The 26,936-nt window shown below is 39.0% G+C and overlaps 1 protein-coding gene across 1 annotated transcript in view; it reads left to right on the top strand.

Moving 5' to 3' along the window:
* Positions 1 to 20,681, top strand: part of smad1 (SMAD family member 1) — a 91,791-nt gene extending 71,110 nt beyond the window's left edge. Inside the window, exons 4-7 of the mRNA XM_073042939.1 lie at positions 704 to 826; positions 2,493 to 2,714; positions 5,840 to 6,096; positions 17,098 to 20,681. Of these exons, the coding sequence (XP_072899040.1) occupies positions 704 to 826; positions 2,493 to 2,714; positions 5,840 to 6,096; positions 17,098 to 17,241 (746 nt within the window). The 3' untranslated portion in view covers positions 17,242 to 20,681. The remainder of the gene's footprint in view (positions 1 to 703; positions 827 to 2,492; positions 2,715 to 5,839; positions 6,097 to 17,097) is intronic.
* Positions 20,682 to 26,936: the final 6,255 nt, after the last annotated feature.

Raw genomic sequence — 26,936 nt, forward strand, 5'->3', positions numbered from 1 at the left:
CAGTTTTAAGTGAACATATGGTGGTATTGAAAATAACCAACTGCAGATGTTGGAAATCTTGAAATAACAGGTGTTCTGGACATAGCAGGTCAGGCAGCACCAACCGAAGGGGAAATAAAGTCATTGTGCTGGTTGAAGACCTCTCCTCTGATTTGTGGTTTCTGTTCTTCCAGTGAATGAAATGCAATCTATTTAATTGTTTGTATTCTGGTAATCTTAGCCTGCATTCATTTTTCTAAGGATGCTGATTTAGTGATTTATAATAATTTTATAATTCTTTCAATCACTTTCATAATACAGTTGTTAAAATCTATCCTCCAGCCTACTATTTCATTTATGGCAAAATGTAATTTAACACATTCAGGTATCTGGCACCTGAAAGGCACCCTATGTAAATCTGACTGGCTAGTAGTAAAACTAATCTAACTGTACCTAGGATGCACTGTAGTCACGTGGCTGAGCTGTAAGGCACTTCGTGTACTGGCCCTAAACTCTATATGCTTCACCTATGGCTCTTTCCCCATTTGATATATCTCTTTAACAGATATTCACTGTTTCCTTCTTCCTTCCCCAGGGTCATAAGGAGTGTCATGATGTTAAGTACCTGTAGTGTTTCCTACTCATGCATCTACATCACACATCCTGTTTGTGCTGATATAATGATTTGTAACTACCTGGTTCTTACTATTTTGCCTGTTTACAGCTGATACACCACCTCCTGCATATATGCCTCCAGATGATCAGATGACACAAGATGGCTCACAACCCATGGATACATCAAATGTTCTTGTATCTACAGTTCCGCCAAATATATCCAACAGAGCAGGTAAAATACTTGAATTGTAGGAAAAAAAATACAGCTTTTGTTTCTTAAGTATATTAAAATTGTAAACTGGAAAATTTGAGCTACATAGGGGGCTGTCTATTTGTATTTGGAGGTATATGCCAGTTGGTTAAAGATGATATTTTTTGCTATATGCTTTAACTCTTTATCTTAATTTCATTCTGATACTGTGGATAAAGACCTTTTTCAGTGTAGGGCTGAGGTAAAAGAATTCCAGGTTGCTACTATTTATCTCAGTTAGTAAAACATGAGGGCACTCTAATTTAGCTGGACTGAGGGATTATATCAGCAAGGGTTCTACTGGTGATTCAGCAATAGTGGGCAGGAAGAAAAAGTGAATTCCAATTGAGCTTTATGCTAATGAATATTTAAATAAAGTTTTTTAAAAGTATGGTCAATTATAAATTCTTTATTTGTACTGATTCATTGATTTGGTTACTTTGCCCCATGTAAGTTTACATTGTTTTCTTTGGGATGAGGCCACCTTGGAAAGTCAGGCTCTTCAGCCCAACCAGTTCATGCCAACCAAGTTTCCCATCTAAGCTAGTTCATTTGGCCCATATCCCTGTAGCCTTTCTATCCATGTACCTATCTAACGTACCTTTTAAATGCTGCTAATATACCTCCTCCAGTCACTTCTCGAGCAGCTTATTCCATTTACTGACCACTGTCGGTGAAAAAGTTGCCCGTCAGGTTCGTATTAAATCTCTCCCCTCTTACCTTAAACCTAACCTGTAGTTCTTGATTCCCCAACCTTGAGAAAAGCATTGTGCACATTCCTTCTGTCTATGCCCATCAATTTGTACATCTTTATAACATTAGCCCTTGTTCTGCTATGCTCCAGTGAAAAAAAAGTCCCTACCTGCTCAACTTCCCTCCATACCTCAGTCCCTCAAGTCCTGCCAATATCCTCATAAATCTCCTCCGCACTCTTTCCAGCTTACTAGCACCCTTCCTATAGCAGCATGACCCAGAACTGAAGACAATATTCCATATGTGGCGTCACCAACTGTTGTTTAAGGAAACAGAATGCCTTCCCCTTGAATTGTATTGCCTGTTGTGACAGTAATGTTATAAGGAAGTTATGTGTGGAATTCCAAAACTGATCCAATGAAGTCGAGGAATATATGGCAATGTAAGTATGATCGGCAATTTTGAGATGTTTTAGTGGTAATTTTCTGCCAGGTTTTCTGGTAGGTAGAGAGCACTGGTAGGGGTACCACTGAATCAAGTTTCATCCTTTACTTATTCAGTAGTTCACATATATCGTGGACACTGGGATAAATTATAAGAGTGAGTACAGCTAAATGAAGTATGTTTAGATGTTATGCCTCATGAATGGGTACAACTAAAGTGCCATTCGCTAATAATGAACATACCGCTTGATTGAAATCTTGTAGATGGCAGAGAGGATTTCAAAGTCCTGTGAATGTCCTAATAGCTTTAAAATAGCTGGTCTAGTTAAACTTTGTAGACCTTAGTAATTTCCAAGAAGTTAGAGGGACGGTAGAGACGACAGTGGTTCTGTTAATGCAATAGGTTGAGTTGGCTCGTATAGTATTGATGTTAAATTCTTTAATTTGTGGGAGTTGGGCATTGCGCATGAGGCCATACATAAAAACATTAATGCAGAATTTTCTCCTTACAGATGTTCAACCAGTTGCTTATGAGGAACCAAAACACTGGTGCTCCATTGTCTATTATGAGCTAAATAATCGCGTGGGAGAAGCTTTCCAAGCCTCCTCTACCAGTGTCCTGGTTGATGGTTTTACTGATCCCTCGAATAACAAGAATAGATTTTGTCTCGGTCTTCTTTCCAATGTGAATCGTAACTCAACTATTGAGAACACCAGGAGACACATTGGCAAAGGTAATCTTACACTCCCCATTTTATGGCAAAGTTTGGCAACTTGACTCGGAATTTGATGCATCAGATCAATTTTACATCCCTTCTTTGGATTGAATGCTGCACTGTGAAGATAAAGATGGAATTGTTGAAGATGCTATACTTAAAAAAAAACAAATAATGCTTTGAAGGCATTCTGCTGATAAAGATCACTGCTACAGCATTTTTCAGTTATTCTTAATGATTAAAAGTTCAGGAGCCCATGTTTGAAAGTGTATTCTGATCCCAGATACAGGAGATACTATAACACCTTTTGCAGTTACCTAAAGCCCATTCTTAGATGTACTTCATAATCTTCACTTTTACAAATCCAAAATAAATGTGACCATTTGTTTTCCAAATTCAGGTTGGAGCGACCACTGAACTTTTTTTTCAAAAACAAAATCATGGTTGCTATCAAGATTTGAGGATATAACTATTTATTTTATTCTCTGTTCAGGCTTTTGGCCTCAAATTTTGTTTTAAGCAGTGTGAAAATCTAAACAGTATGGGGCTCCTTCCTGGAAGTCTGCAGCAGCCCATACATAAGCTTCCAGAAGCCTTGAGTAAAATTGTAGCTTGAATGAAAGGAGACACTGGTTTCATTCAGTGAGCATTCTGTTTTTTAAAAAAAATAGATTTCTATATCACTTTCAAGGCCTCTGCTTATCAAAAGTTCTTTCACTGTATAAATGCCAAATGCTGTAAAAAAAAATTGCAATATTAAATAAGAATAGTGCTCAATCCGACCCGTCAGCTGTACTTGCAATTGAATCATTTGCTATCAAAGGAATTCTTTCTTAAGTGTCCCCATAGAATGGATTAATTTTTTTAAATTACCATGCAGTGAAATAAGTAAAGTTTAAGACTTTGCTACATATGTCTTTTTCATATAAGCTGACTAGAAGCTGCAGATTCAGAAATGAGCAAACACGAGGAAATCTGCAGATGCTGGAAATTCAAACATTGTTGCCATACGGCTATTACTGACCAAACATCAACTTCACAATGTTTTGACAATGATTTTGTAAGATTTAGGCAATTAAGTATTTAGCTTGGTAACACACACAAAATGCTGGTGGAACACAGCAGGCCAGGCAGCATCTATAAGGAGAAGCACTGTCGACGTTTCAGGCCGATCCTGATGAAGGGTCTCGGTCGGAAACGTCGACAGTGCTTCTCCTTATAGATGCTGCCTGGCCTGCTGGATTCAGAAATGAGTTGCATTTGGCACATCAGTTCAATACATTCTGGAGCTATTGCATGATAGCAAAGGCAGACGTAAATCAAGCTGCAGAGGTGGGGTTCAGATGTGCTATAATAGTAAGCAGTGGTGCAAGTTGAAGATGTTGAACTGCAGATGATCATCTGATGGCAGTTATATAAAAAGCGTAACGACTCTCTATAATTTTTGATGTTCTATAATGTTCTAATGGAAGGCACTTTAACATGTCTAAGCTTTCAGTATACTTTGAAGTTCTCATTGTTAGATGTTTCTGGGCTTTCCATCATGTATAGCCTTCCCTAGTACTGCATTCCATGGATCTTGGTGTTCCTCAATGCAAGCCTCTTATATACTTATTCCTTTTGCCTTACTGATTGGGTAACCTTGTGGTCCTTTATCACATTGGTTGGTTGTACATTTATTAAAGTTGTTTTTTCTGGATGAGATGCTGCCAGAGAAGGAAAATGTGGAGCCTAAGTAAATCAGTCCGAGTCTGGTAGAAGTTTGACTAAACTCAATAACCATTCATTGTTAGTAATGGACTAAAATGAGGGAAAATTTCAATTTTTGGGTGAAATAAAGGATGCAAATCAAACTCAAAATGTTGAGGATCCAAGTTGCAACCTGAAGTAAAACTAATTTTCTTCAGTCCCAGTGATTGCCGATTGCCTTAAACATGGTGAATTCTTGACCCATTAGCTGAAGAGCTGGCATCACATCTCGCTGAGTTCTGCCATTTCACAAGAACCAAGTGCAGGTGTCTGTGCCACAGTGAGAATGGACGTTGGCAACATTTTGTATACTTCGGCCCAGCTCAATCTCTTACCAGTTCCTTCCCATTCTAATTCCCACTCTTCCCCACTCTTGACTATCCATCCCACCTGCCCCTCAGCCTTCCCATTACATGGCTTGCAGTAGCAACATGCAGGAATGGTGGAAGAGTTTAAATTAGAGTAGCAGTCTGAAAATGGCCCTTGTGAGGGTTGTGTTTCAATTTTATATCTTTATTTGCCATTAATGTTTAAAATTTTGTCACCTAATTTGTAATTGAAATAATTATGTGTATTAATAGCAAGTAGCTGATGTTCCTACCTGAAAAGCAGCCACAGCTGTAATGCAGGCAGGTTACACAACATTATTAATGACAAGTCTTACACAGTTTTCTGAGGATAATTGTTGGCCAGGGAACTAAAACTGCCATGAATTTTTTTATTTCTACTTTGACTTAAATGGGAATGATTGACCAGAAAAGAGCATATAGGCCAGAATAAGCCTTTATGGTAGAACCTTTTAGTGTTGCCTTTTGGAAATGCATAAGAGGGAATCAGAATAGGTAACTGCCATATAAAAAATTTTCACTTAATAACAGAGAACGTTAAGGCATTTTTTGTATGTTTAGTCACTTTTTAAGCCTAGTGCATGTGCCTACATTAAGCGCTTTGGGCAAAGACCTTAAAGCAAGCATTGTTCCTACTAACAAGCTAGTAGGGCTAAAATATATTAAAACTGAGAAGAATAAAAGGGTGATCATCTGCTCCTTTCTAAGTGGTACCATAGGATCTTTACTTTCACCATTTATTTACAACACATGGCTTCTGAGATAATAGCATTTCCTTAAAATTATACTGATTGTCTCCAAGCATCAAACCAGATAATGTACTTTTATTAATACTTGTATGTCCTGTGCCATTATTTTGCCCATATAATATTTTTGAATATATTTTGGAAGATGTGTTTCTGCATATTGTCATAGCTTAGAGGAGTCCAAATGTATCGTAAATTTTATTGAACATGTATCAAAGCATTTTGCAATCACTGAAATATTTTTATTGGACATAATTGGCAGTATTTTATAGAAAGCAAACTTGTATCTATTGGCTTTCAGGTGTTCATCTCTATTATGTTGGTGGAGAAGTCTATGCTGAATGCTTAAGCGACAGTAGTATTTTTGTACAAAGTCGAAACTGCAACTATCATCATGGATTCCATCCAACAACTGTCTGCAAGATCCCCAGTGGATGCAGTTTGAAGATCTTCAACAATCAAGAGTTTGCCCAGCTTTTGGCCCAGTCAGTAAACCATGGCTTTGAAGCAGTTTATGAACTAACTAAGATGTGCACCATACGAATGAGTTTTGTAAAGGTAATAAAATAATTCAATATAAAAGGAACATACATTGCTAGTTTTATAAGTAAAGGGAAGTAACTAAGTGCAAAACGGGAAAATGAAATAAATAGAATGAGACGAGGCTGTGTTCACACTGGTATATTTGTATTGTAATGGTTCGTTCATGCTGCTGAAGTGAAACTTCTTGCCCCAGGATGTTTTGGATCATTGGGCTCATTGAGTCATGCTCTGGACTGAATGAACTGTTTGTAGAATAATACAGCATGACTACAGGCCCTTTGGCCCAACAAATCCATACCACCCTTCTAGTCTCAGTTTCCTCAGTTCAGCCCATATCCCTCCAAGTTCTGCATTGACTTATCCAAAATGCTGTTTATATGCTATTATTGTACCTGCCTCAACTGCTTCTGGCAGGTTGTTCCTTATACTCACAATCCTCTACTTTAAAAAGTTGCCCGTGCAGTACCTTTTAAAATCTTTCCTCTCTTGTACTGAACCTTTACCCCTTGTCTTGCTCTCCACTACCCTGGGGAAAAGACTGTTGCCATCCACCTTAAATATGCCCCCATGACTTTATAAACCTCCTACATTCCAAGGAGTAAAGAACTAGTCTGGCCAGCCTCTTCCTATAACTCAGGCTTTTTATACTTGCCAACTTATCTCATATATATTTTCTGCACTCTTATAACCATATAACATTTACAGCAGGGAAACAGGCCATCTTGGCCCTTCTAGTCTGTACCGAACGCTTACTCTCACTAGTCCCACCAACCTGCACTCAGCCCATAACCCTCCATTCCTTTCCTGTCCATATACCTATCCAGTTTTACTTTAAATGACAATATTGAACCTGCCTCTACCACTTCTACTGGAAGCTCGTTCCACACAGCTACCACTCTCCGAGTAAAGAAATTCCCCCTGGTGTTACTCCTAATTTTGTCATCTGCAAGCTTACTGATCAAGCCTTTGCATTTGCCATCCGTGTAAGACCATAAGATATAGGAGCAGAAGTAGGCCATTTGGCCCATCACGTCTGCTCCGTCATTCAATCATAGGCTGATCCAATTTTCCCAGTCATCCCCATTCCCCTGCCTTCTCCCCATACCCTTCGATGGCTTGGCCTCCACAGCTTCTCGTGGCAACAAATTCCACAGATTTACCACTCTCTTGACTAAAGTAATTTCTCCACACCTCTGTTCTAAATGGACGTCCTTCAATCCTGAAGTTGTTCCCTCTTGTCCTAGACTCCCCTACCATGGGAAGTAACTTTGCCATATCTGATCTTTTCAGGCCTTTTAACATTTGGAGTGTTTCTTTGAGATCCCCCTTCATTCTCCTAAACTCCAGGGAATACAACCCAAGAGCTGCCAGATGTTCCTCATATTGTAACCCTTTAATTCCTGGAATGATTCTTGTGGATCTTCTCTAAACTCTCTCCAATGTCAGTATATCCCTTCTAAAATAAGGAGCCCAAAACTGCACACAATACTCTTGTGTGGTCTCACGAATGCCTTATAGAACCTCAACATTACATCCTTCTCTTATATTCTATACCTCTAGAAATGAATGCTAACATTGCATTCACCTTCTTCATCACCGACTGAACCTGGAGGTTAACCTTTAGGGTATCCTGCACAAGGACTCCCAAGTTCCTTTGCATCTCTGCATTTTGAATTCTCTCCCCATCTAAATAATAGTCTGCCCATTTATTTCTTCCACCAAAGTGCATGACCATACACTTTCCAACATTGTATTTCATTTGCCACTTCTTTGCCCATTCTACTAAACTATCTAAGACTCTCTGCAGGCTCCCTGTTTCATCAACACTACACGCTGCTCCACCTAACTTTGTATCATCAGCAAATTTAGCCACAAATCCATTAAACCCATAATCCAAATCATTGACATGCGTTGTAAAAAGCAGCGGTCCCAACACCGACCCCTGTGGAAATCCACTGGTAACCAGCAGCCTGCCAGAATAGGATCCCTTTATTCCCACTCTCTGTTTTCTGCTGATCAGCCAATGCTCCACCCATGCTAGTAACTTCCCTGTAATTCCATGGGCTTTTATCTTGCTAAGCAGCCTCATGTGTGGCACTTTGTCAAAGGCCTTCTGAAAATCCAAGTACACCACATCTACTACATCTCCTTTGTCTACCTTGCTTGTAATTTCCTCAAAAAATTGCAGTAGGTTTGTCAGGCAGGATTTTCCTTTCAGGAAATCATGCTGGCTTTGGCCTGTCTTGTCATTTGCCTCCAGGTACTCCATAATCTCATCCCTAACCATCGATTACAACAATTGATGTCAGGTTAACAGGTCTATAATTCTGCTGCCTCCCACCCTTCTTAAATAGTGAAGTAACATTTGCAATTTTCCAGTCATCCAGTACAATGCCAGCATCTATTGATTTTTGAAAGATAATTGCTAGTGCCTCCACAGTCTCTCCAGCTACTTCCTTCAGAACTTGAGGGTGCATTCCATCAGGTCCAGGAGATTTTCACTGCACATACTTCACTTCCCTGACACTCTCATACTACAGATGTCTCCCACTGAAGACTGATGTAAAATACACATTTATTTCCTCTGCCATCTCTGCATCTCTCATTACAATATCTCCGGAATCATTTTCTATCGGTCCTATATCTACCCTTGACTCTCTTTTACCCTTTGTATTCTTACAAAAGCTTTTAGTATCTTCTTTAATATTAGTCACCAGTCCTTTCATAATTCATCTTTTTCTTCCTAATGCCCTTCTTAGTTTCCTTCTGCAAGTTTTTTTAAATCTTCCCAATCCTCTATCTTCCCACTAGCTTTGGCTTCCTTGTATGCCCTCTCTTTTGCTTTTACTTTGGCTCTGACTTCACTTGTCAGCCATGGTAGTGTCCTTTTTCCATTCAAAAATTTCTTCTTATTTGGAATATATCTTTCTTGCACTTCCCTCAGTTTTTGCAGAAGCTCCAGCCATTGTTGCTCTGTTGTCCTTCCTGCTAGTGTCCCTTTCCAGTCAACTTTAGCCATTTCTTCTCTCATGCCATTGTAATCTCCTTTACTGCACCGAAATATAATTTATATAGTTAATAAATAACAAGGATTCCGATGCTGATAACTGTGGCATATTACTAGTCACTAGCCTCCAAACTGAGAAATAACCACAACCAGCACCCTGTGCTTTCTACCTCTCCTTAGATTCCATAGGACTTAACATTCCAGAACAGCCTATACCATACAGGACCTTGTCAAGGGCTAAAGTCCAAATAGACGACATCCACTGCCTTATTCTGTTCTACTTTTTGGTTACGTTTTCAAACAACTCAAAGAACCATCAAGCACAACTTCCCATGCACATTGTCATACTAACTCTTTTATTTATCCAAATGCTGGCAGATCCTGTCCCTCAGAATTCCCTCCAGTAACTTCCCCATTGCTGATGTCAAACTCAGCAATTGTAGTTCTATGGTTAGCCCTTGCTACCCATACAACAACAGTAGCTACCTTCCAGACTTCAGGAACTTAAACAGTGACTAATGATGAAGCAAGTATCTCCTAATAGCCTCTGCAGTTCCTCCATGGTCTCCCACAAAGTCCAGTGACACGCTTGGTTAGACCCTGAGCATTTTTCCAACTTAATGTGCTGTAAAACTGCAGATACCTCCTTCCTGCTAATACAAATGTCCTCCAAAACATCCCCACTTGTTTCCTTTACCTATCGTTACTCTCCTCAGGAAGCAGAGGGTATATATTAAAAATCCCACCCTTCTCCTCTTTACTGATCTATACGAGGACCTGTTCTCTCCTGAGTCGCCCTTTTACTTTAATGTAATTTGTAGTCTTAACTGACAGATTCATCTTTTCTTAATCCTTTTATAGTAATCAAGAGATTCACTCGTCCCCAACCACTTAAACCCAATGTATGTTCCCTCCCTTTTTCTTCACCAGAGCTTCAATATCTCATGTCAACCAAAGTTCCTTAAATTTGTTACCCTAATGGAAATAGCTGCCCCTGGACACTTGATATCACACTCTAAAAGCCTCCCACTTGCCATTTGTTCCATTTATTTGGAAAAGGTTCACCCAATCAACCTCTGTTTAGGGAAATCTCTGATTTCCCTAAAATTAGTCCTGCTTCAGTGTTAGACCCTAACCCGTGGACCTGTCCTAACCTTTTCCATCACTAATAGAATTATGGTCATCAGAGTCAAAGTGCTCCCTGACTATCACTTTAGTTATCTGCCCTGCCCAAGAGGTCTGGTATTGTACCCTCCTAAGTAGGGCCCTAACTATTGTTGGCTCGGGAAACATTCTGGGCCATGTATCGTAAATTTCACCTCATACATGCCCTTAACACTTAAGATAGTCCAGTTAAAACTGGGGAAGTGAAAATATCCCACTAATATAACCCTATCAGTTCTACAAATATGAGCAATTTCTCTATAAACCCCATATTTTGCTGACTATTGGTGTGTCTATAATTCAGTCCCAGTAGAATGGCTCTCCCTTTGTTGTTTCTAAGTTCTACTCATATGATTTCACTGGATGATCTTTCAACAATGCCATTTCTAAATACTACTGATAGGTCATCCCTTATCCAAAAGGTAGTAATCCCACCTTACCTGTATCTCACAAGCCTGTAGCATCTGTATCCTAGAATATTGAGTTGCCAGTACTGTCTTTCTTTCAGCCACATTTCTGTTATGGCTATTACATCCCAGTCCTGAGAATCAATCCATGTTCTGAGTTTGTCTACCCTACCTGTTAAACTTTGAGCATTGAAATAAAATACACTTTAACTGGGTATTCCTTTCCCTGCCTTTACTGCGCCCCTGACTATCCTGATTACACTTTGTATTTTTGAATTCTATGATTGGGTTATAGCATGGAAGTTATAACATTCATTCAGCCATTTCAGCATTAGTAAAACATTTGTCTCCCCAAGTCTGCAAAATGAATGCAGTTGTAACCTCATGAATTTGTGCTGCATTTTTTCCCTTCTGGGTTTGCCTCTTAGAGCTTTATACAACTGTAGCAAATTTGTAAAAGTTAATCTGAAATGCTTTGGGCCAGATGTATTTCAGATTTTGGTATAATATAATGTAATAGCATGGGATCACCATCATTTCCAGTAAGCTGTATTTGATTTGCACTCATTCATCACACATAACAGTAAAAACCATTACATACCATCAACATAATGAAAATATAATGCTTGCAGGGTAACAAAAGCAGCATGGCAGCATTGAGAGAATACCTGAATCAGCTGTTGAACAACAAGCAACAACAGGCTTTCAGTCTCCGCCTACAATGCCATGTTTTGATTAAAAGGTTACAATTCATTGTATGTTTTTGTAGGTTTTATGTAAGCTATAAAAACAATCAGTATCGTAGACTTGTTCTGATAGATTTTCATCCGCAACAATCTTCACAGATTCATCAATGAATTTCTCTGCTGCTTTGTGATCAGCAGATGCTTTATCTTTAAAAAATTTTTAATCTATAAAAATTAATGCCTTGCCTTTTCTTAATTTTCTACAACCAGCCTGCTACATTGTATATTCATAATTATTTTAAATTTTCAGTTTGTCATGGTAGATCTTTGCTTGTTTCATCATCAGTATACCCTTAAGAGGCATATGTTCCCTGTGATGCTGATGAATTCACTCTTTCAATACACGATCGAGATCTTCATTTCTCGCTTTATGCAGTTATTTTCTATTTTTCATTTAACTTCTGTTCATTACATATGAAGTCACTTCTCAGGACTGTCTGTAGTGCGTAGAGATCTGCACTTTGTCTGGGAACCTTCCCGGCACCTTGTGGAATTTTCCGTTTGTGTAAGGTGCAAGTGCTCGAAAAGCTTCAGATTTCAGAGGTTTTCAGACTTTTGAATTGCAACCTCTAGTTCATTAGTTTTCTAAAACTTTGTGCCATTTTCCCATATTAGTGACCTTTCTATGGTAAATATCTGGATTCACTCTATCTCTAGTTTTTCACTATTTCAAATATCTATCTTTTCAGTCCAAGATTGATAACTTCATACTTATTAATGGTTGCCTGCCAATTTTTTCTCTACCCATTTATATATCAATATCTCTCGTTTTAATGCTAAGTTCTTATCTATACTCTTCTATATCATTTAGCAAACCCAGACAAAGGGCATTGTTATGCTAGCTAATTCATTAATTACAGTAATTAATCGTAATAACATATTATCCTTGTTAGATATTACTCCTTCTGATTCAAGTATGTATCAACTTTCTGTCGATGCTTCCTAACCAATCCTCTATCTTAATAATTCGCCTTACATTTTTAGCTTTAAGACAGCAGAGAATGCAATTCTTTTCCATCCTTTGAATGTCTACTGTAAAATCAATATATAACAAAATACCCAAATCAATGATGTGTAATCTTGCTAAGACTGCAGAAGGCTGCACATGCTAGATTGATCACTTGGTTTTATTCCTTACATAAAATTAGTTGTTGGGTACCTTTTTAGCACTTGAATAATTTATCATTCATAACATGCTTCATTTAAGGCAAGATTTGTTCTTTTTTCTCATCTCTTTCTCTTCTCATCTCCCTCCAACATCTTGGTTATGTTCTTGGCATTCTGTAAAGTGCCGTTTTACCTCAAAGGAACACTGGGATAAACTAAAGCATTGGTATATGAAACGATGTTGTATATGCAGGAGGAACTAACATTCGTATTCTCAATTACATTCCTTATCCTATTAGTGGGTTATTTGTTTGATTTTAGAATCAGCAGATGGAACACAGAATAGTTCAGCACAGGAACAGGCTCTTTGGCTGCATAGTCTGCCCCAGACACAATATTGAATTAAACTAATTATTTTCTGTCTGTGCATGATCCATATCACTCCATTCCTGTACTGTATATTCAAGGATGTTGTCAGGACTAGAAAGCCTGAATTATTGAGAGAGAGGTTGGCCTGGCTAGGTTTTTATTGTTTGGAACATTAGAGAATGAAGAGTGACCTTATAGAAGTATTTAAAATTGAGAGGCGTAGATAAAGTGGATAATAATAGCTTTTTCCCCAGGATGGGGGAGTCCAGAACTAGAGGGCAAAGGTTTAGAGTGAGAAGGGAAAGATTTAAAAGGGACATAAGGGACAATTTTTCCACTCAGAGGGTGGCAGGTCTATGAAATGAGCTGCCAGAGAAAGTGCTTGTGTTATTTAAGTGTTATTTAAGAAGTACTTGGATAGGTACATGGAGAGGTATAGGAAAGGTACATTCCTGTTAAGAGGAAGAAAAAGGATAGAAAGATAAGAGAATCAGTTGTAGAAATGGCGGATGAAGTTTAACCCAGATAAATGTGAGGTGTTGCACCTCGGTAGGGCAATTGCAAGAAGACAGTACACTGTTAAGGGCAAGATCTTTAAAGTGTTGCTGAGCAGAGAGATCTTGGGATCCAAGCTCCTAGCTCCCTGTAAGTGACTACACAGGTCATTAAAGGAGTTAAGAATGCTTGCTTTTATTAGTCAGGACATTGGCTTCAAAAGTGAGGAGGTTGCTTTGCAACTTTATAAAACTCTGGTTGGGCCACATCTGGGGTATTGCATGCCCCGCATTTCTGGTCACCCCATTATAGGAAGGATGTTGAGGCTTTAGAGAGGGTGCATCCTGGTAAGAGGTTTACCATCTTGGGCCATCTTGCATGCACTGCTCTTTTGAGATCTATCCACAGATTTTCGATGATGTTTAGGTCGTGGGACTGTGAGGGCCATGGCAAAACCTTCAGCTTGCGCCTCTTGAGGTAGTCCATTGTTGATTTTGAGGTGAGTTTAGGATCATTATCCTATTGTAGAAGTCATCCTCTTTTCACCTTCAGCTTTTTTACAGACGGTGTGATGTTTGCTTCCAGAATTTGCTGGTATTTAATTGAATTCATTCTTCCCTCTACCAGTGAAATGTTCCCCGTGCCACTGGCTGCAATACAAGCCCAAAGCATGATCGACCCACCCACGTGCTTAACAGTTGGAGAGGTGTTCTTTTCATGAAATTCTGTAGCCTTTTTTCTCCAAACATACCTTTGCTCATTGCGGCCAAAAAGTTCTATTTTAACTTCATCAGTCCACAGGACTTGTTTCCAAAATGCATCAGGCTTGTTTAGATGTTATTTTTCAAACTTCTGACGCTGAATTTTGTGGTGAGGACGCAGGAAAGGTTTTCTTCTGATGACTCTTCCATGAAGGTCATATTTGTGCAAGTGTCACTGCACAATAGAACAGTGCACCACCACTCCAGGGTCTTCTGAATCTTCTGAAGGTCTTTTGCAGTCAAACGGGGGTTTTGATTTGCCTTTCTAGCAATCCTACAAGCAGTTCTCTTGGAAAGTTTTCTTGGTCTTCCAGACTTCAACTTGACCTCCACCGTGCCTGTTAACTGCCATTTCTTAATGACATTACAAACTGAGGAAACAGCTACCTGAAAAAGCTTTGCTACCTTCTTGTAGCCTTCTCCTGCTTTGTGGGCATCATTTATTTTAATTTTCAGAGTGCTAGGCAGCTGCTTAGAGGAGCCCATGGCTGCTGATTGTTGGAACAAGGTTTGAGGAGTCAGGGTATTTATAAAGCTTTGAAATTTCCATCACCTGACCTTTCCTAACGATGACTATGAACAAGCCATAGCCCTAACAAGCTAATTAAGGTCTGAGACCTTGGTAAAAGTTATCTGAGAACTCAAATCTCTTGGAGTGCCCAAGCTTTTGCATGGTGCTCCTTTCCTTTGTTTTCACTCTAAAATTGCACAAAACAAAAATAATACACTAATCTTGCTTAAAATGTTGAAAAGAATGTTTCATCTTTAACTTTATGACTTTTGGAGATCAGTTCATCTTCTACTCACTTAACTATTCACAGTAACAGAAATTTTGACCGGGGTGCCCAAACTTTTGCATGCCACTGTATATCCTCTAGTGCAAGACAGCATTCTGGTAAACCTCTTCTGCACCCTTTCCAAAGCTTCCACATCTTTCCTGTCATGGGGAGACGAGAATTGCAGAACAGTCCTTCAAGTACACCCTAACTGAAGTTTTAAATAACTGCAACATGATTTCCTGACTCTTATACTTTAAATGATCTATGGACTTGGCCCCCAACGTCCCAGTATACATCAGTGTTATTGGGAGTCCTATCACTTACTGTATACGTTTCCTTTAAATGAAGCTTTCCAAAGTATACACCTCACACTTGATAGGATTAAATTCCATCTACAATTTTTCTGTCCATATCCCCTTCAAACTGAAATAGAAGGAAGGCATTTAAGATCAGAATTAGGTTTAATGTCACTGGCATATGTCGTGAAATTTGTTGACTTTGCAGCAGCAGCGCAATGCATACATAATAATAGGGAAGAACTGAATTACAGTAAATATATACATACACACATACACAGATATATATTTAGTTAAATTGAAAATGGTGCAAAACAGAAATAATTTAAAAAGTAAGGTTCATTGGTTCAGTGTCCATTCAGAAATCGGCAGAGGGGAAGAAGCTGTTCCTGAATTGTTGAGTGTATGCCTTCACACTTCTGTACCTCCTTAATGATGGATGCCGCCTTTTTGAGGCATTGCTACTTGAAGATATCCTGGACCCTACAGAGGCTAGTTCTCATGATGGAGCTGATTTAAGTTTTCAACTCTCTACAGCTTACTTCAATGCTTTGCAGTAGCCCTCCCCATACCAGACCATGATGCAGCTAGTTAGAATGCTCTCCACCTGTAGAAATTTTCGAGTGTTTTTGGGTGACATACCCAAATCTCCTTAAACTCCGAATGAAATATAGCTGCTGTCATCTTTGTAGCAGCATCAATATGTTGGATCCAGGTTAGATCTTCATAGATATTGACACCCAAGTATTTGAAATTGGTCACTCTTTCTACTTCTGATCCCTCTAATAGGACCGGTGTGTGTTTTCTCATCTTACCCTTTCTGAAGTCCATAATCAGTTCTTTGGTTTACTGATGTTGAGTGCAAGATTGTTGCGATCACACCACTCAACTAACGGGTGATATACCTCACTCCTTCACACCCTCTTATCACTGTCTGAAATTCTGTCAAAAATGGTTGTATCTTCAGCAGATTTATAGATGGCATTTGAACTGTGCCTAGCCACACAGTCGTGTGTGTAGAGAGAGTAGAGCAGTGGGCTAAGCACCCATCTATGAGATGCACCAGTTTTGATTGTCAGTGACGTGTAGATGTTGTCTTTGATCCACACAGATTGTGGTCTACCAGTTAGGAAGTTGAGAATCCAGTTACAGAGACCCAGGTTCTGGAGCTTTTCAATCAGAACTGTAGGAATGATTGTATTAAATAGTTCTGAAGCATCCTTTGCTAAAAAGACAAGAAACCAAGCTTATCCAATTTATTTTGCAATGTTGGGAATTCTCAGTCCTGGCAGTAGCTACATTACGTCACTTCTATCCTCTGCAACATAGACTAGAACTTGGCTTGTTAAAATGACATCACGATGAGTAGCTACTCCAGGCTCTACATACTGAGAGGTTGTGTTTGACCAAGAATACATACAGAACCTAATCTGAAATTGGGATAAGCTGGGTGGAGCAGCAGTTAGTGCTGTTGCTGTTCAGCTTTAGGATTGCCAGGTTTGAATCTAGCCTTGAGTGCTATGCATGTTCTCCATGTGACTACATTTTACTGAGTATTTTGGTTTTCTTATACATACCTGGGTGTAAGTTAATTGGCTACCAAAATTGCTCCTGGTATAGGTGGCTAATAGGAAAACTGAGAGAGAAGGTGATGGAGATATGAGGAGAAAATGGGTTGTTACGGGATTAGTGTAGGTAGGTGCTCCATAGCTAGGGCAGACTCACTAGGCTGACAGACCGCTTTTTGCAGTGTGTTAGCACATTGATAATGAATTTTATCACATATCTAACCTAACAATTGTTTGCTGTCTTGGTTAAAGAAATATTTTATGTGTATTTGAATATTTTAGTAGTAAAATGAATTTTGCTTTTGTTGCACTTTTAGGGTTGGGGAGCTGAGTATCATCGACAGGATGTAACAAGTACCCCTTGCTGGATTGAGATTCATTTGCATGGTCCTCTGCAGTGGCTGGATAAAGTTCTCACCCAGATGGGTTCCCCACATAATCCTATCTCCTCTGTGTCATAACAGTGCTTGTTATGCTGCCTCATAGTGCTCATAAATCTTTGTGTTGATTTTCTGGAGTTTGTAATATCGTGAAGGACTAATAAAGTGGGTACATTCTGGACTGTAATGAATGGGAATCTGGAAGTTACTTGACCTTTTGTGACCAATTGTTGGAGAAAGATGATCAGTCTTTTTAGTATACTGCTGTTCTTGTGAAAGTGTTCAGTTTACACTGTAGTATTCCACTTCTGCCTAATCTGAAGAGCTTGTATAGATTATGATTTTAGAATGCTAAAATGATGAAAGGTGACCAAGCATAGATAATTCTCTTGAATGTTAACTGATGTTTTTAAATGCTAGTTTGTGGGCAAAAAAGAGATGCAACATCTTTTTTTCATTCATTGTAGCACAATTGCTGCACAGTTGGTATGTTAAAATTGAAGGTATATTGCATGGATGACTTGCAAATCTTCTATACATTAGGTCACTTTAAATCTAAAGTACAAATGTGGAAGTGGACAAAATGAGCCTTGTGTGCAGCTCTGTCTTAAGTGCTGACGTCAACTTTAAAAAAAAAAATTAAATCAGAAGAGTGTCAAGTTATGATTTAATTTGCAGTGGATTTCCAAGGTGTGTATGGATGCACAGATATGATGAGATTTAAAATTGTTACATTTGTCCTCATTTCAATTTTTTGGGACTTCAAATTTGATAGTAGAAGAAGTGGGTAAGTGGGCAATGTGACCTGTGCTGTTTGGTGAATTCAGTATTTTTAACCATTACATACTGTATAATGTGTACTTTTTCAAGTCTATAAAGCTACTGTTCAGTTACTAGTAGCTAAGCATTAGTTTTGAGGTTGTTAATTAAACGTTTTTTTTAAAACACAATTTTGGTAAGCAAGATTTGTAGTGTATACCTTATTCTGGCTTTGTCACCTTTTATGTGCTAATTTCTCTTTGAAGAGAAGCAGTGAGATATTTCTATAAATCCTCTGAGTAGCTGATCAGTGGATACCAACAAGTTAGCTATTTATACAATGATAAAGATAGTCTTGTACATCTTCCAGTTTTATTGGTTAAAGTTGGCTGGATGTTTGCAATACATTGTAGTTTTCCAGATAGCTTGTTTTATAAATAATGCCCGATTCTTTTCAGTTCTTGTATATGCACTTTTACACAGACTTTTGCTGTTGTGCTGTGGAATTGGGAATCAACATTTGTTTTGAGGATCACAAGTCCTTTACTAGAAATCATGTAATTTTTTGCCATTATTTTTAAAGTACATGTCTCCTTTGACGTTTTGTAACAAATTTGAGAATTGCACCACAACAAATTCTATATGGTAACGTATCTCTAAAATTCTATCTTTGAAGACATTGACTTTTATCAACTAACCCAGATTTGCAAGTATTTTGATTTATTTGTTTAAATATTTTATCTAACTATCTTTAGTTTACTATCTACTTTTTGTGTGCATGCTGGGTGGGATTGAGGGAATTATACAAGGGAAAAATTGGGTTTTCCTAAGCAAGATTGTATAGATTGTCACCTTGTTCCCAGACCTGTGCAAAATAATCTCACAAGACATAGGAGCAATGAGAGGCCATGACTGGATTTTTTTAAACAAAAGCATATTTGATGAATGTTCATTGGTGCATGGTTTATAATAGGAAATTTCACCATGATTACATGCTCAAAATATTACAATAAACCACATAACTTTGCACTACAAATGTTGTAATGGTTGAATTTACCATTATTTAGTGATATAATACAAGCGTGCTGCAAAAAAATGAAAGCATTCTAAAAGATAGTTGAAAACTCTGCAGTGAATCAACATTCATGTGTAAAGTACTTCACCTACACAGAATAAAACAGAACCACTTTCCAACATTTTGGACAAGGTATTGGCACAAATTCTGCAGATTGTTAGGAGGAATTTTCTGTTTGTGTTTGGAGATCCATATCTACATTCCCCATGTGGTTTCAAGGATGGAGTCATCTCTGCTGTGCTTTGATGTCAATCAACTGCAGAATTTTTGTCATTGTTAGATATATTTCTTAAAATGTTATTCAGCAGGCTGTATAACTGTTTTCATTTCTTAAGGGGACAAATAGTGTTGGGTCACAGGTTCTGGTGGTTGCCAGAACATTGTTATAGCACAGTAGTCTTCTCAGTGTCTTTGGGTATTGAGATAGGTGCTGTATAGTTTGTGATGGAGTTTGCTTTTCTAAGTCTTACTCCTCTATAGATTAGTGTTTTGGAGCTTCCTTGTAAACAAACCAGTACAAAAAGTGTTCCTTCTAAACGTACTGGTTTCAAAAAGTCTCCTCCAGCTAGGGATATCTTTTTGATACCCATGTGCCTCGGTCACTATTCATGAGATTATTCTGTGAACTCAGATTTTCATACCATTGATCATGGGAAGCCAGCCCAACTTAAAGAGATGCGAGTTTCTTACCCTAACTTTTATAGGAACAACTCTGGTTGAACCTGTTAAGACTTCATTAAATAAGTATGACTTTGTGTTTCTTTTGCCTTGTGATCATCACACATGGGCTGTTTGTTTGCTTACTGTGAGCTACGGCTTTTGCTGAGGCTTGTTAGTACCATTAGGAAACATCAAATGTATTTTGTTGAAGGGTTAATGAGTGTCAGCAAAAATGACATTCGAGAAACTAATGGTATGAGTAGATTGCCCACATGAACTAAGTCAGTGTACTGCTCGTGGTATTTATCAGTAAGATGTTTGCGCTACAGTGCAGAATCTTCAGCCAGCTGAGAGCCAAGGCTTATTGGCTGAAGTTATTGTATCTGCCCTGGTGCTCAATAAGTGACTGTCAGCTGAAGCATGGTTGTGTTGTCATCTGTATATTAAGATTTTTCCATCATTTACGCCCTTTCTATTCACCCTCCTACTGACAAAATGTCATATACTGATTATTTTGCTCAGGTGGTTTAGCCTTTCGATTTAGATCAACGTTGAAACTAATTGAGAACTTGAAGTTTCATAATAGTCTAAGATATATCAAGATTCTAATGGTAAAAGGGCAAGTCTTGCATTATTTATGGATTTATTTATCTTCATTTCAGCTATTTTACATATAAATGGGACTAGTTTAGCTGATTCAGTTCACTAAATTACATCAATGAAAGGATTTCACTTTTTGTACTATTATATTGCAGACTAACTATTTCAATCATGTTCATTATTTTCGTAAGCATGTAATATGATTGACCTTCTGCTTTGTTGCTCATGTCTCCATCCACAATGGACCAGTATGTAAATTGATGTTCCCAGAAATCAAAAGACTTGAAGACAGCAAAGAAGTGTTTTGCAGAAATAACGTACAAAATAAACATACTTTTCACTCAACAATTTGAGATATTCTTGAGTACCGTGTTGTGCTGTGATCAAATTGCATGAAATGTTTCAATAAAAAAAATTCTGTGCATTACCCTAGACCATTTCTTCAATGTGACATTTGGCTTCAAGAAGTAATAAATATTATAGTAATATTAATTTATTTTACTTGCTGCTTAACAGAGAATAATTAAAGTTCAAACTTTCATTGGTATGTTTATATTTGCCTTTTGTCTTCACATTCAGTTCTTCTTTTGTATGGTGTTTGTAATCTAGAATTAGAAAGTCCTGAGCCCAGATTTTCCACATACACAGAAGCGAAGTATTTAATGCAGCTGACAATGTAATGCATACTTTCACCTTGGTAGACATTTTACAAAATTAATTAGTTCATTATAGAGAATATATACATTCAGTATGGTTTTCAAATAATCAGAAGTATGTTGCATATTTACAATTGGTACATTTCTAATTAGATCTTTCTGTAAAGCTTATCACAGACCATGGCATCTTGTATAAAAGCAAAAATTGATGAAAACTCAGTAGATTAAGCAGTGTCTGTGTTGACAGAAACAGTTGACATTTCAGAGTGAAACTTTCAACAGACAAGGTTTATTTAAGGGAAGAACAAAAGGAACAACTTAGATTGAGTGATAACCAAAAGGACTGAATTAGATCTCTTTGTGCCATCTATGAGAAGGTGCTTAAAATTTGTAAATCACAACCAGGAGGAGTTGAATGAAAAAGGGAAGAGACAAAACAAAAATGCATAATAGGGCTTCTAATATTTTCCATTTTTTTATAACTATGGTTTCCTCTTTATCAGTGTTCACAAGGGTATCATCCATATCGGGAATATCTTCCCCTCTATTGCTCTCGTGGCCTTCTTCATACAGGACAAGAATTGAGTTTCCTTTGTCCTGTCCTTCCATCCCACAAAATTCTGCATTCATTACATTATCCTTAATGTCTACCACTTTCAAAGTGATAGTAACACCACCAGTCACACACTCTTTCAGCATTCTATGAGGACTGTTTCTATTACATCTCCTTGGCTCTTCCAAATTCACTAAAGTATATCCCCTTTCTTTCAGTACCTCTGCCCACCAGTCAGTGAGCCATATATTGCTTAACGAAGCAGTGGTTAATGTGTACATACTAGCATTTGATGTTCATGATGTTGTTTAAACAAAAATGCAGCTGCTTTCTAGGATACCTGACATTGAGCTTCCCCTTTGCAATTCTCTTGTCTCGTTCACTTCCAGTAGGAGAGCAGCATCTTGACTTCTGACTGGGCAAGCTATAATTCTCAGGACTTGATATTTCATCCAACAACTTTGGACAACCATCCTTTTCACTTTGTATCAGAACTAGGTAGTTCTCAAAGATTGAAAGAGTTAGATCTAGATGAACTAAGGATCTTTCAGGAGGCTGAGGGGTTGATACACAGGAGTTACAGGGAGGCATTCACATCTAGGTTACAGGATGCTGGTAGCTGGGTCATTGTCAGGAGAGGAAAGGAGTCAGTCAGTGCAGAGTACCTTTGTGACTGTTCCCTCTGATTAACTTTGGATACTGCAGGGGGATGACCTACCAGGAGAGAGCTGCAGTGGCTAGGTCTCTAGCACTGAGTCTGGCTCTGTGATTCAGAAGGAAAGAGGAGAGTGATAGTGATAGGGAATTCATTGGTCAGAAGATTCTGTGGACAGGAACAAAATTCACAGTTGCCAGGGTCAGGGAGACGTCTTGGATCGAGTCCACAAATTCTTTAGAGGGAGGGTGAGCAGCTAGAAGTCATGGTACACATTGGTGCCAGCAACATAAATAGGAAGAGGGATGAGGTCCTGAAGAATGTAGGGAGTTGGTAAGAAAGCTCAAAAGCTGAATCTTGTGTATTTATCTCTGGATTGCTGCTTGTCCCAAGCACTAGTGAGGGTAAAAATAAAATACGACTAGACAGATGTGGCTGAAGAGTTGGTGCAGAGGGCAGGGTTTCAAATTTGTGAATCTTTGATGAAGATATAACATACACAAAAGGAATAGAGTACACCTGAACTTGAGAGGGACCTATATCCTCGTGGGCAGATTTGATAGAGCTGCTGGAAAGGATTTAAACTAGATTAGCAGAGGGGTAGTTAGCCGAGTGTTGTCAGATGATGGAGCAGTTGGACAAGGGAAGCACAGGTGCGTTTATAGGACTGCTTTGAATCAGTGGACTGGACTGTAATCAGGGATTCATCTTCGAATCTGAATGAGTATGCTGCAGTTGTTACCAGCTTCATTAAAACCTGTGTGGATGAGTGTGTGCCTACAAAGACTTACTGTACATTCGAAACCAAAAGCTGTGGATGAACCAAGAGGTATGTCATCTGCTGAAGGCTAGATCTGTGGCATTCAAGTCTGGTAACCCAGGTCTATACCAGAAAACCAGGTATGATTTGCAGAGGGCTATTTCAAGGGTGAAGAGACAATTTTGTACGAGGTTGGAGGGGACATGGGATGTACGACAACAAGGTTTGCAAGACATTACTTTGTACAAAGCGAAACCCAATAGCATAAATGGAAGTGATGCTTCACTACCAGATCAACTCAAAGCCTTCTATGCCAGCTTTGAAAGGGAGAATATAACTACAGCTGTGAAGATCCCTGCTGCACCCATTGACCCTGTGATCTCTGTCTCAGAGGTTGATGTTAGACTGTCTTTAAAGAGGATGAATCCTTGCAAGGCAGAAGGTCCTAATGGAGTATCTAGTAAGGCTCTGAAAACCTGTGCCAACCAACTGGCGGGAGTATTCAAGGACATTTTCAACCTCTCACTGCTACGGGCTTAAGTTCCCACTTGCTTCAAAAAAGCAACAATTAATACCAGTGCCTAAGAAGAATAATGTGAGTAGCCTTAATGACTATCACCCAGTAGCACTCACATCTACAGTGATGAAATGCTTTGAGAGGTTGGTCATGACTAGACTGAACTCCTGCCTCAGCAAGGACCTGGACCCATAGCAATAGGTCAACAGCAGATGCAATCTTAATGGCTCTTCACACAGCCTTAGACCACGTGGTCAACACAAACACCTATGTAAGGATGCTATTCATCAACTAGCTCAGCATTTAGTACCCATCATTCCCACAATCCTAATTGTGAAGTTACAGAACCTGGGCCTCTGTACCTCCCTCTGCAATTGGATCCTTGACTTACTAATCGGATCACCACTATCTGTGCGGATTGGTGATAACATCTCCTCCTCACTGACAACACTGGTGCACCTTGGATGTGTGCTTAGCCCACTGCTCTACTCTCTATACCCATGACTGTGTTGCTAGGTATAGCTCAAATACCATCTATAAATTTGCTGATGATACAACCATTGTTGGTAGAATCTCAGATGGAGATGAGAGGGCGTACAGGAATGAGATATGCCAACCAGTGGAATGGTGCCGCAGCAACCTGGCGCTCAATGTCAGTAAGGCTAAAGAGCTGATTGTGGACTTAAGGAAGGGTAAGATGAAGAAACATATACCAATCCTCATAGAGGGATCAGAAGTGGAGAGAGTGAGCAGCTTCAAGTTGCTGGGTGTCAGGATCTCTGAGGACCTAACCTGGTCCCAACGTATCGGTGCAGTTATAAAGAAAGCAAGACAGTGACTACTTAATTAGGAGTTTGAAGAGATTTGGTATGTCAACAAATACATTCAAAAACTTATATAGATGTACCATGGAGAGCATTCTGACAGGCTGCATTACTGTCTGGTGTGGGGGAGGGGGGCTACTACACAGGACCAAAAGAAGCTGCAGAGGGTTATAGATTTAGTCTGCTCCATCTTGGGTACTAGCCTGCAATGTACCCAAGACATCTTCTAGGAGTGGTGTTTCAGAAAGACAGTGTCCATTATTAGAACCTTCAGTACCCAGGGCATGCTCTTTTCTCACTGTTACCATCAGGTAGGAGGTATTGAAGCCTGAAGGCACACACTCAGCGATTCAGGAACAGCTTCTTCCCCCGCCGTCTGATTTCCTAAATGGACATTGAACCCTTGGACACTACCTCACTTTCTTTAAATATATATTCTGTTTTTTGCACAATTTTTAATCTATATACATATACTGTAATTGATTTACTTATTATAATTTTATTATTTTTCCTTCTTCAATATTATGCATTGCATTGAACTTCTGCTGCTGTTAACAAATTTCATGACACCTGCTGGTGATAATAAAAGTAGATGCAATGAGGAAGGGCATAAATGCAGTCAGTTGGATGAACTGAAATGTATTAAATGTGGGAAGTATTAAGAATAAAGGTGACAAACTTAAACATGGATTGGTACATGAAATTATGATGTGACCATTACAGAGACTTAACTGTCACAAGGGTAGGAATAGCTGCTTGATGTTCCAGGGTTTTGATACTCCAAAGGGGATAGGGAGGGAGGTTAAAAAAGAGGGGTGGGACAGTGTGCCATTGCTAATCAGGTATGGTATCACAGCTGCAAAAGGGGAGGCTGTATGGATGTCAGAAACAGGAAGGAAGCAATCACTCTTTTGGGAGTAATCTATAGATCTCCCGATACACACCATGACACCAAGGAGCAAATAACAGGCAGATTTTGGAAAAGTAACAGGGTGGTTGCCATGGTTGACTAAAACTTCCCTAATATTGATTGGCACCTCTAGTGTAAAAGGTTTAGATGGCCCTTTCTATGGGTGAGCATTTTGCAAATGGTGACCATAACTCCCTGACATTTAGCACAGAAGCAGATGATAATGGGCAAGTATTTAATTGGGTAGGGGTAACTATGACGGTATTAGGCAGAAATTGAGTGTAAATTCAGAACAGATATCCTAGGGAAATACACAGCAGAGATATGGAGATAGTATAGGCCACCACTCCCATGGGGTTCTGGATAGGTTTGTTCCACTGAGATGGGGAAAGAATGATAGGCTAAAAACCATTTGTGGAACATTTAGTCAAGAGGAAGAAGGAAACATACTTAAGGTTTAGGAAGCAAAAACATTCAGAGCTTTTGAGGATTATAAGGTAGCCAAGAAGCTTAAAAAAGGAAGTAGGAGAGCTAGAAGGGGACCTGAGAAGGCTACTCTTGACCTCAATGACCTATTTTTGGTCATTCTTTGATTATTGACCAAGAAGAATGTGGTAACCTGCTTCAATAACTATTGTCCAGTAGCAATTACATCCATTGTGATGAAGTGCTTTGAGAGGTTGGTGATGAAACATATCAACTCCTGCCAGAGGAGTTGCAACAGCATTGCAACTCTACCATTGCAACAGCAGATGCCATTTCATTGGCTCTTCAAACCTCTTCATTGTCAACAGTTCTGTATTCAATACTATCATCCCCTCAAAACTAATCAATAAGATTCAGGACCTAGACCTCAATAATACTTTGTGCAACTGGATCCTTGTTTTCCTCACTTACAGACCCCAGTCAGTTTGGGTTAGCAACAACATCTCCTCCGCAATCACCATTAGCACAGGTGCACCACAAGGCTGTGTGCTTAGTCCCCTGCTCTACTCACTTTATTTATACTTATGACTGTAAGGCTAAGCACAGCTCCAATGCCATATTTACATTTGCTGATGACACTACTGTCGTTGACAGAATCAAAGGTGGTGACGAATCAGCACGTGGGAGGGAGATTAAAAATCTGGATGAATGTTGCCACAACAACAACCTCTCACTCAATATCAGCAAAACCAAAGAGTTGATTACTGACTACAAGAGGAGAAAACTGGAGGTCTATGAGGCAGTCCTCATCAGGGGATTAGAGGTGGAGAGGGTCAACAACTTTAAATTGTTTGCATTATCACTTCAGAGGATCTATCCTGGGTTCAGCATGTAAGTGCCATTACAAAGAAAGCTCTGTAGCTCCTCTACTAGAAGTTTGCAAAAATTTGGCAGGTCATCTAAAGCTTTGACAAACTTCTATAGATGCGTGATGGAGAGCATACCGACTCTTGCCTCGCAGCCTAATATAGAAACACAAATACCCTTCAACAGAAAAGCTTACAAAAAGTGGTGGATACAGCCCAATCCATCACGGGTAAAGTTCTCCCCACCACTGAGCACATCCACAAGGAGAGCTGTCTCATCAAAGATCCCCACCATCCAGGCCATACTCTCTTCTTGCTGCTATCATCAGAAAGAAAGTACAGGAGCCTCAGGACCTAAACCATCAGGTTCAGAAACAGTTATTAATCCTCAACCAGAGGGGATAACTTAATTCAACTTGACTAATCCCAAAAAAGAACTATTCCCACAATCTATAAGGACACTGCATCTCATGTTCTCAATATTCATCTCTATTATTATTTTGTTTGTTTTTCTT

Source organism: Hemitrygon akajei, chromosome 4, assembly GCF_048418815.1.
Source record: "Hemitrygon akajei chromosome 4, sHemAka1.3, whole genome shotgun sequence".
NCBI classification, from domain to species: Eukaryota; Metazoa; Chordata; class Chondrichthyes; order Myliobatiformes; family Dasyatidae; genus Hemitrygon; species Hemitrygon akajei.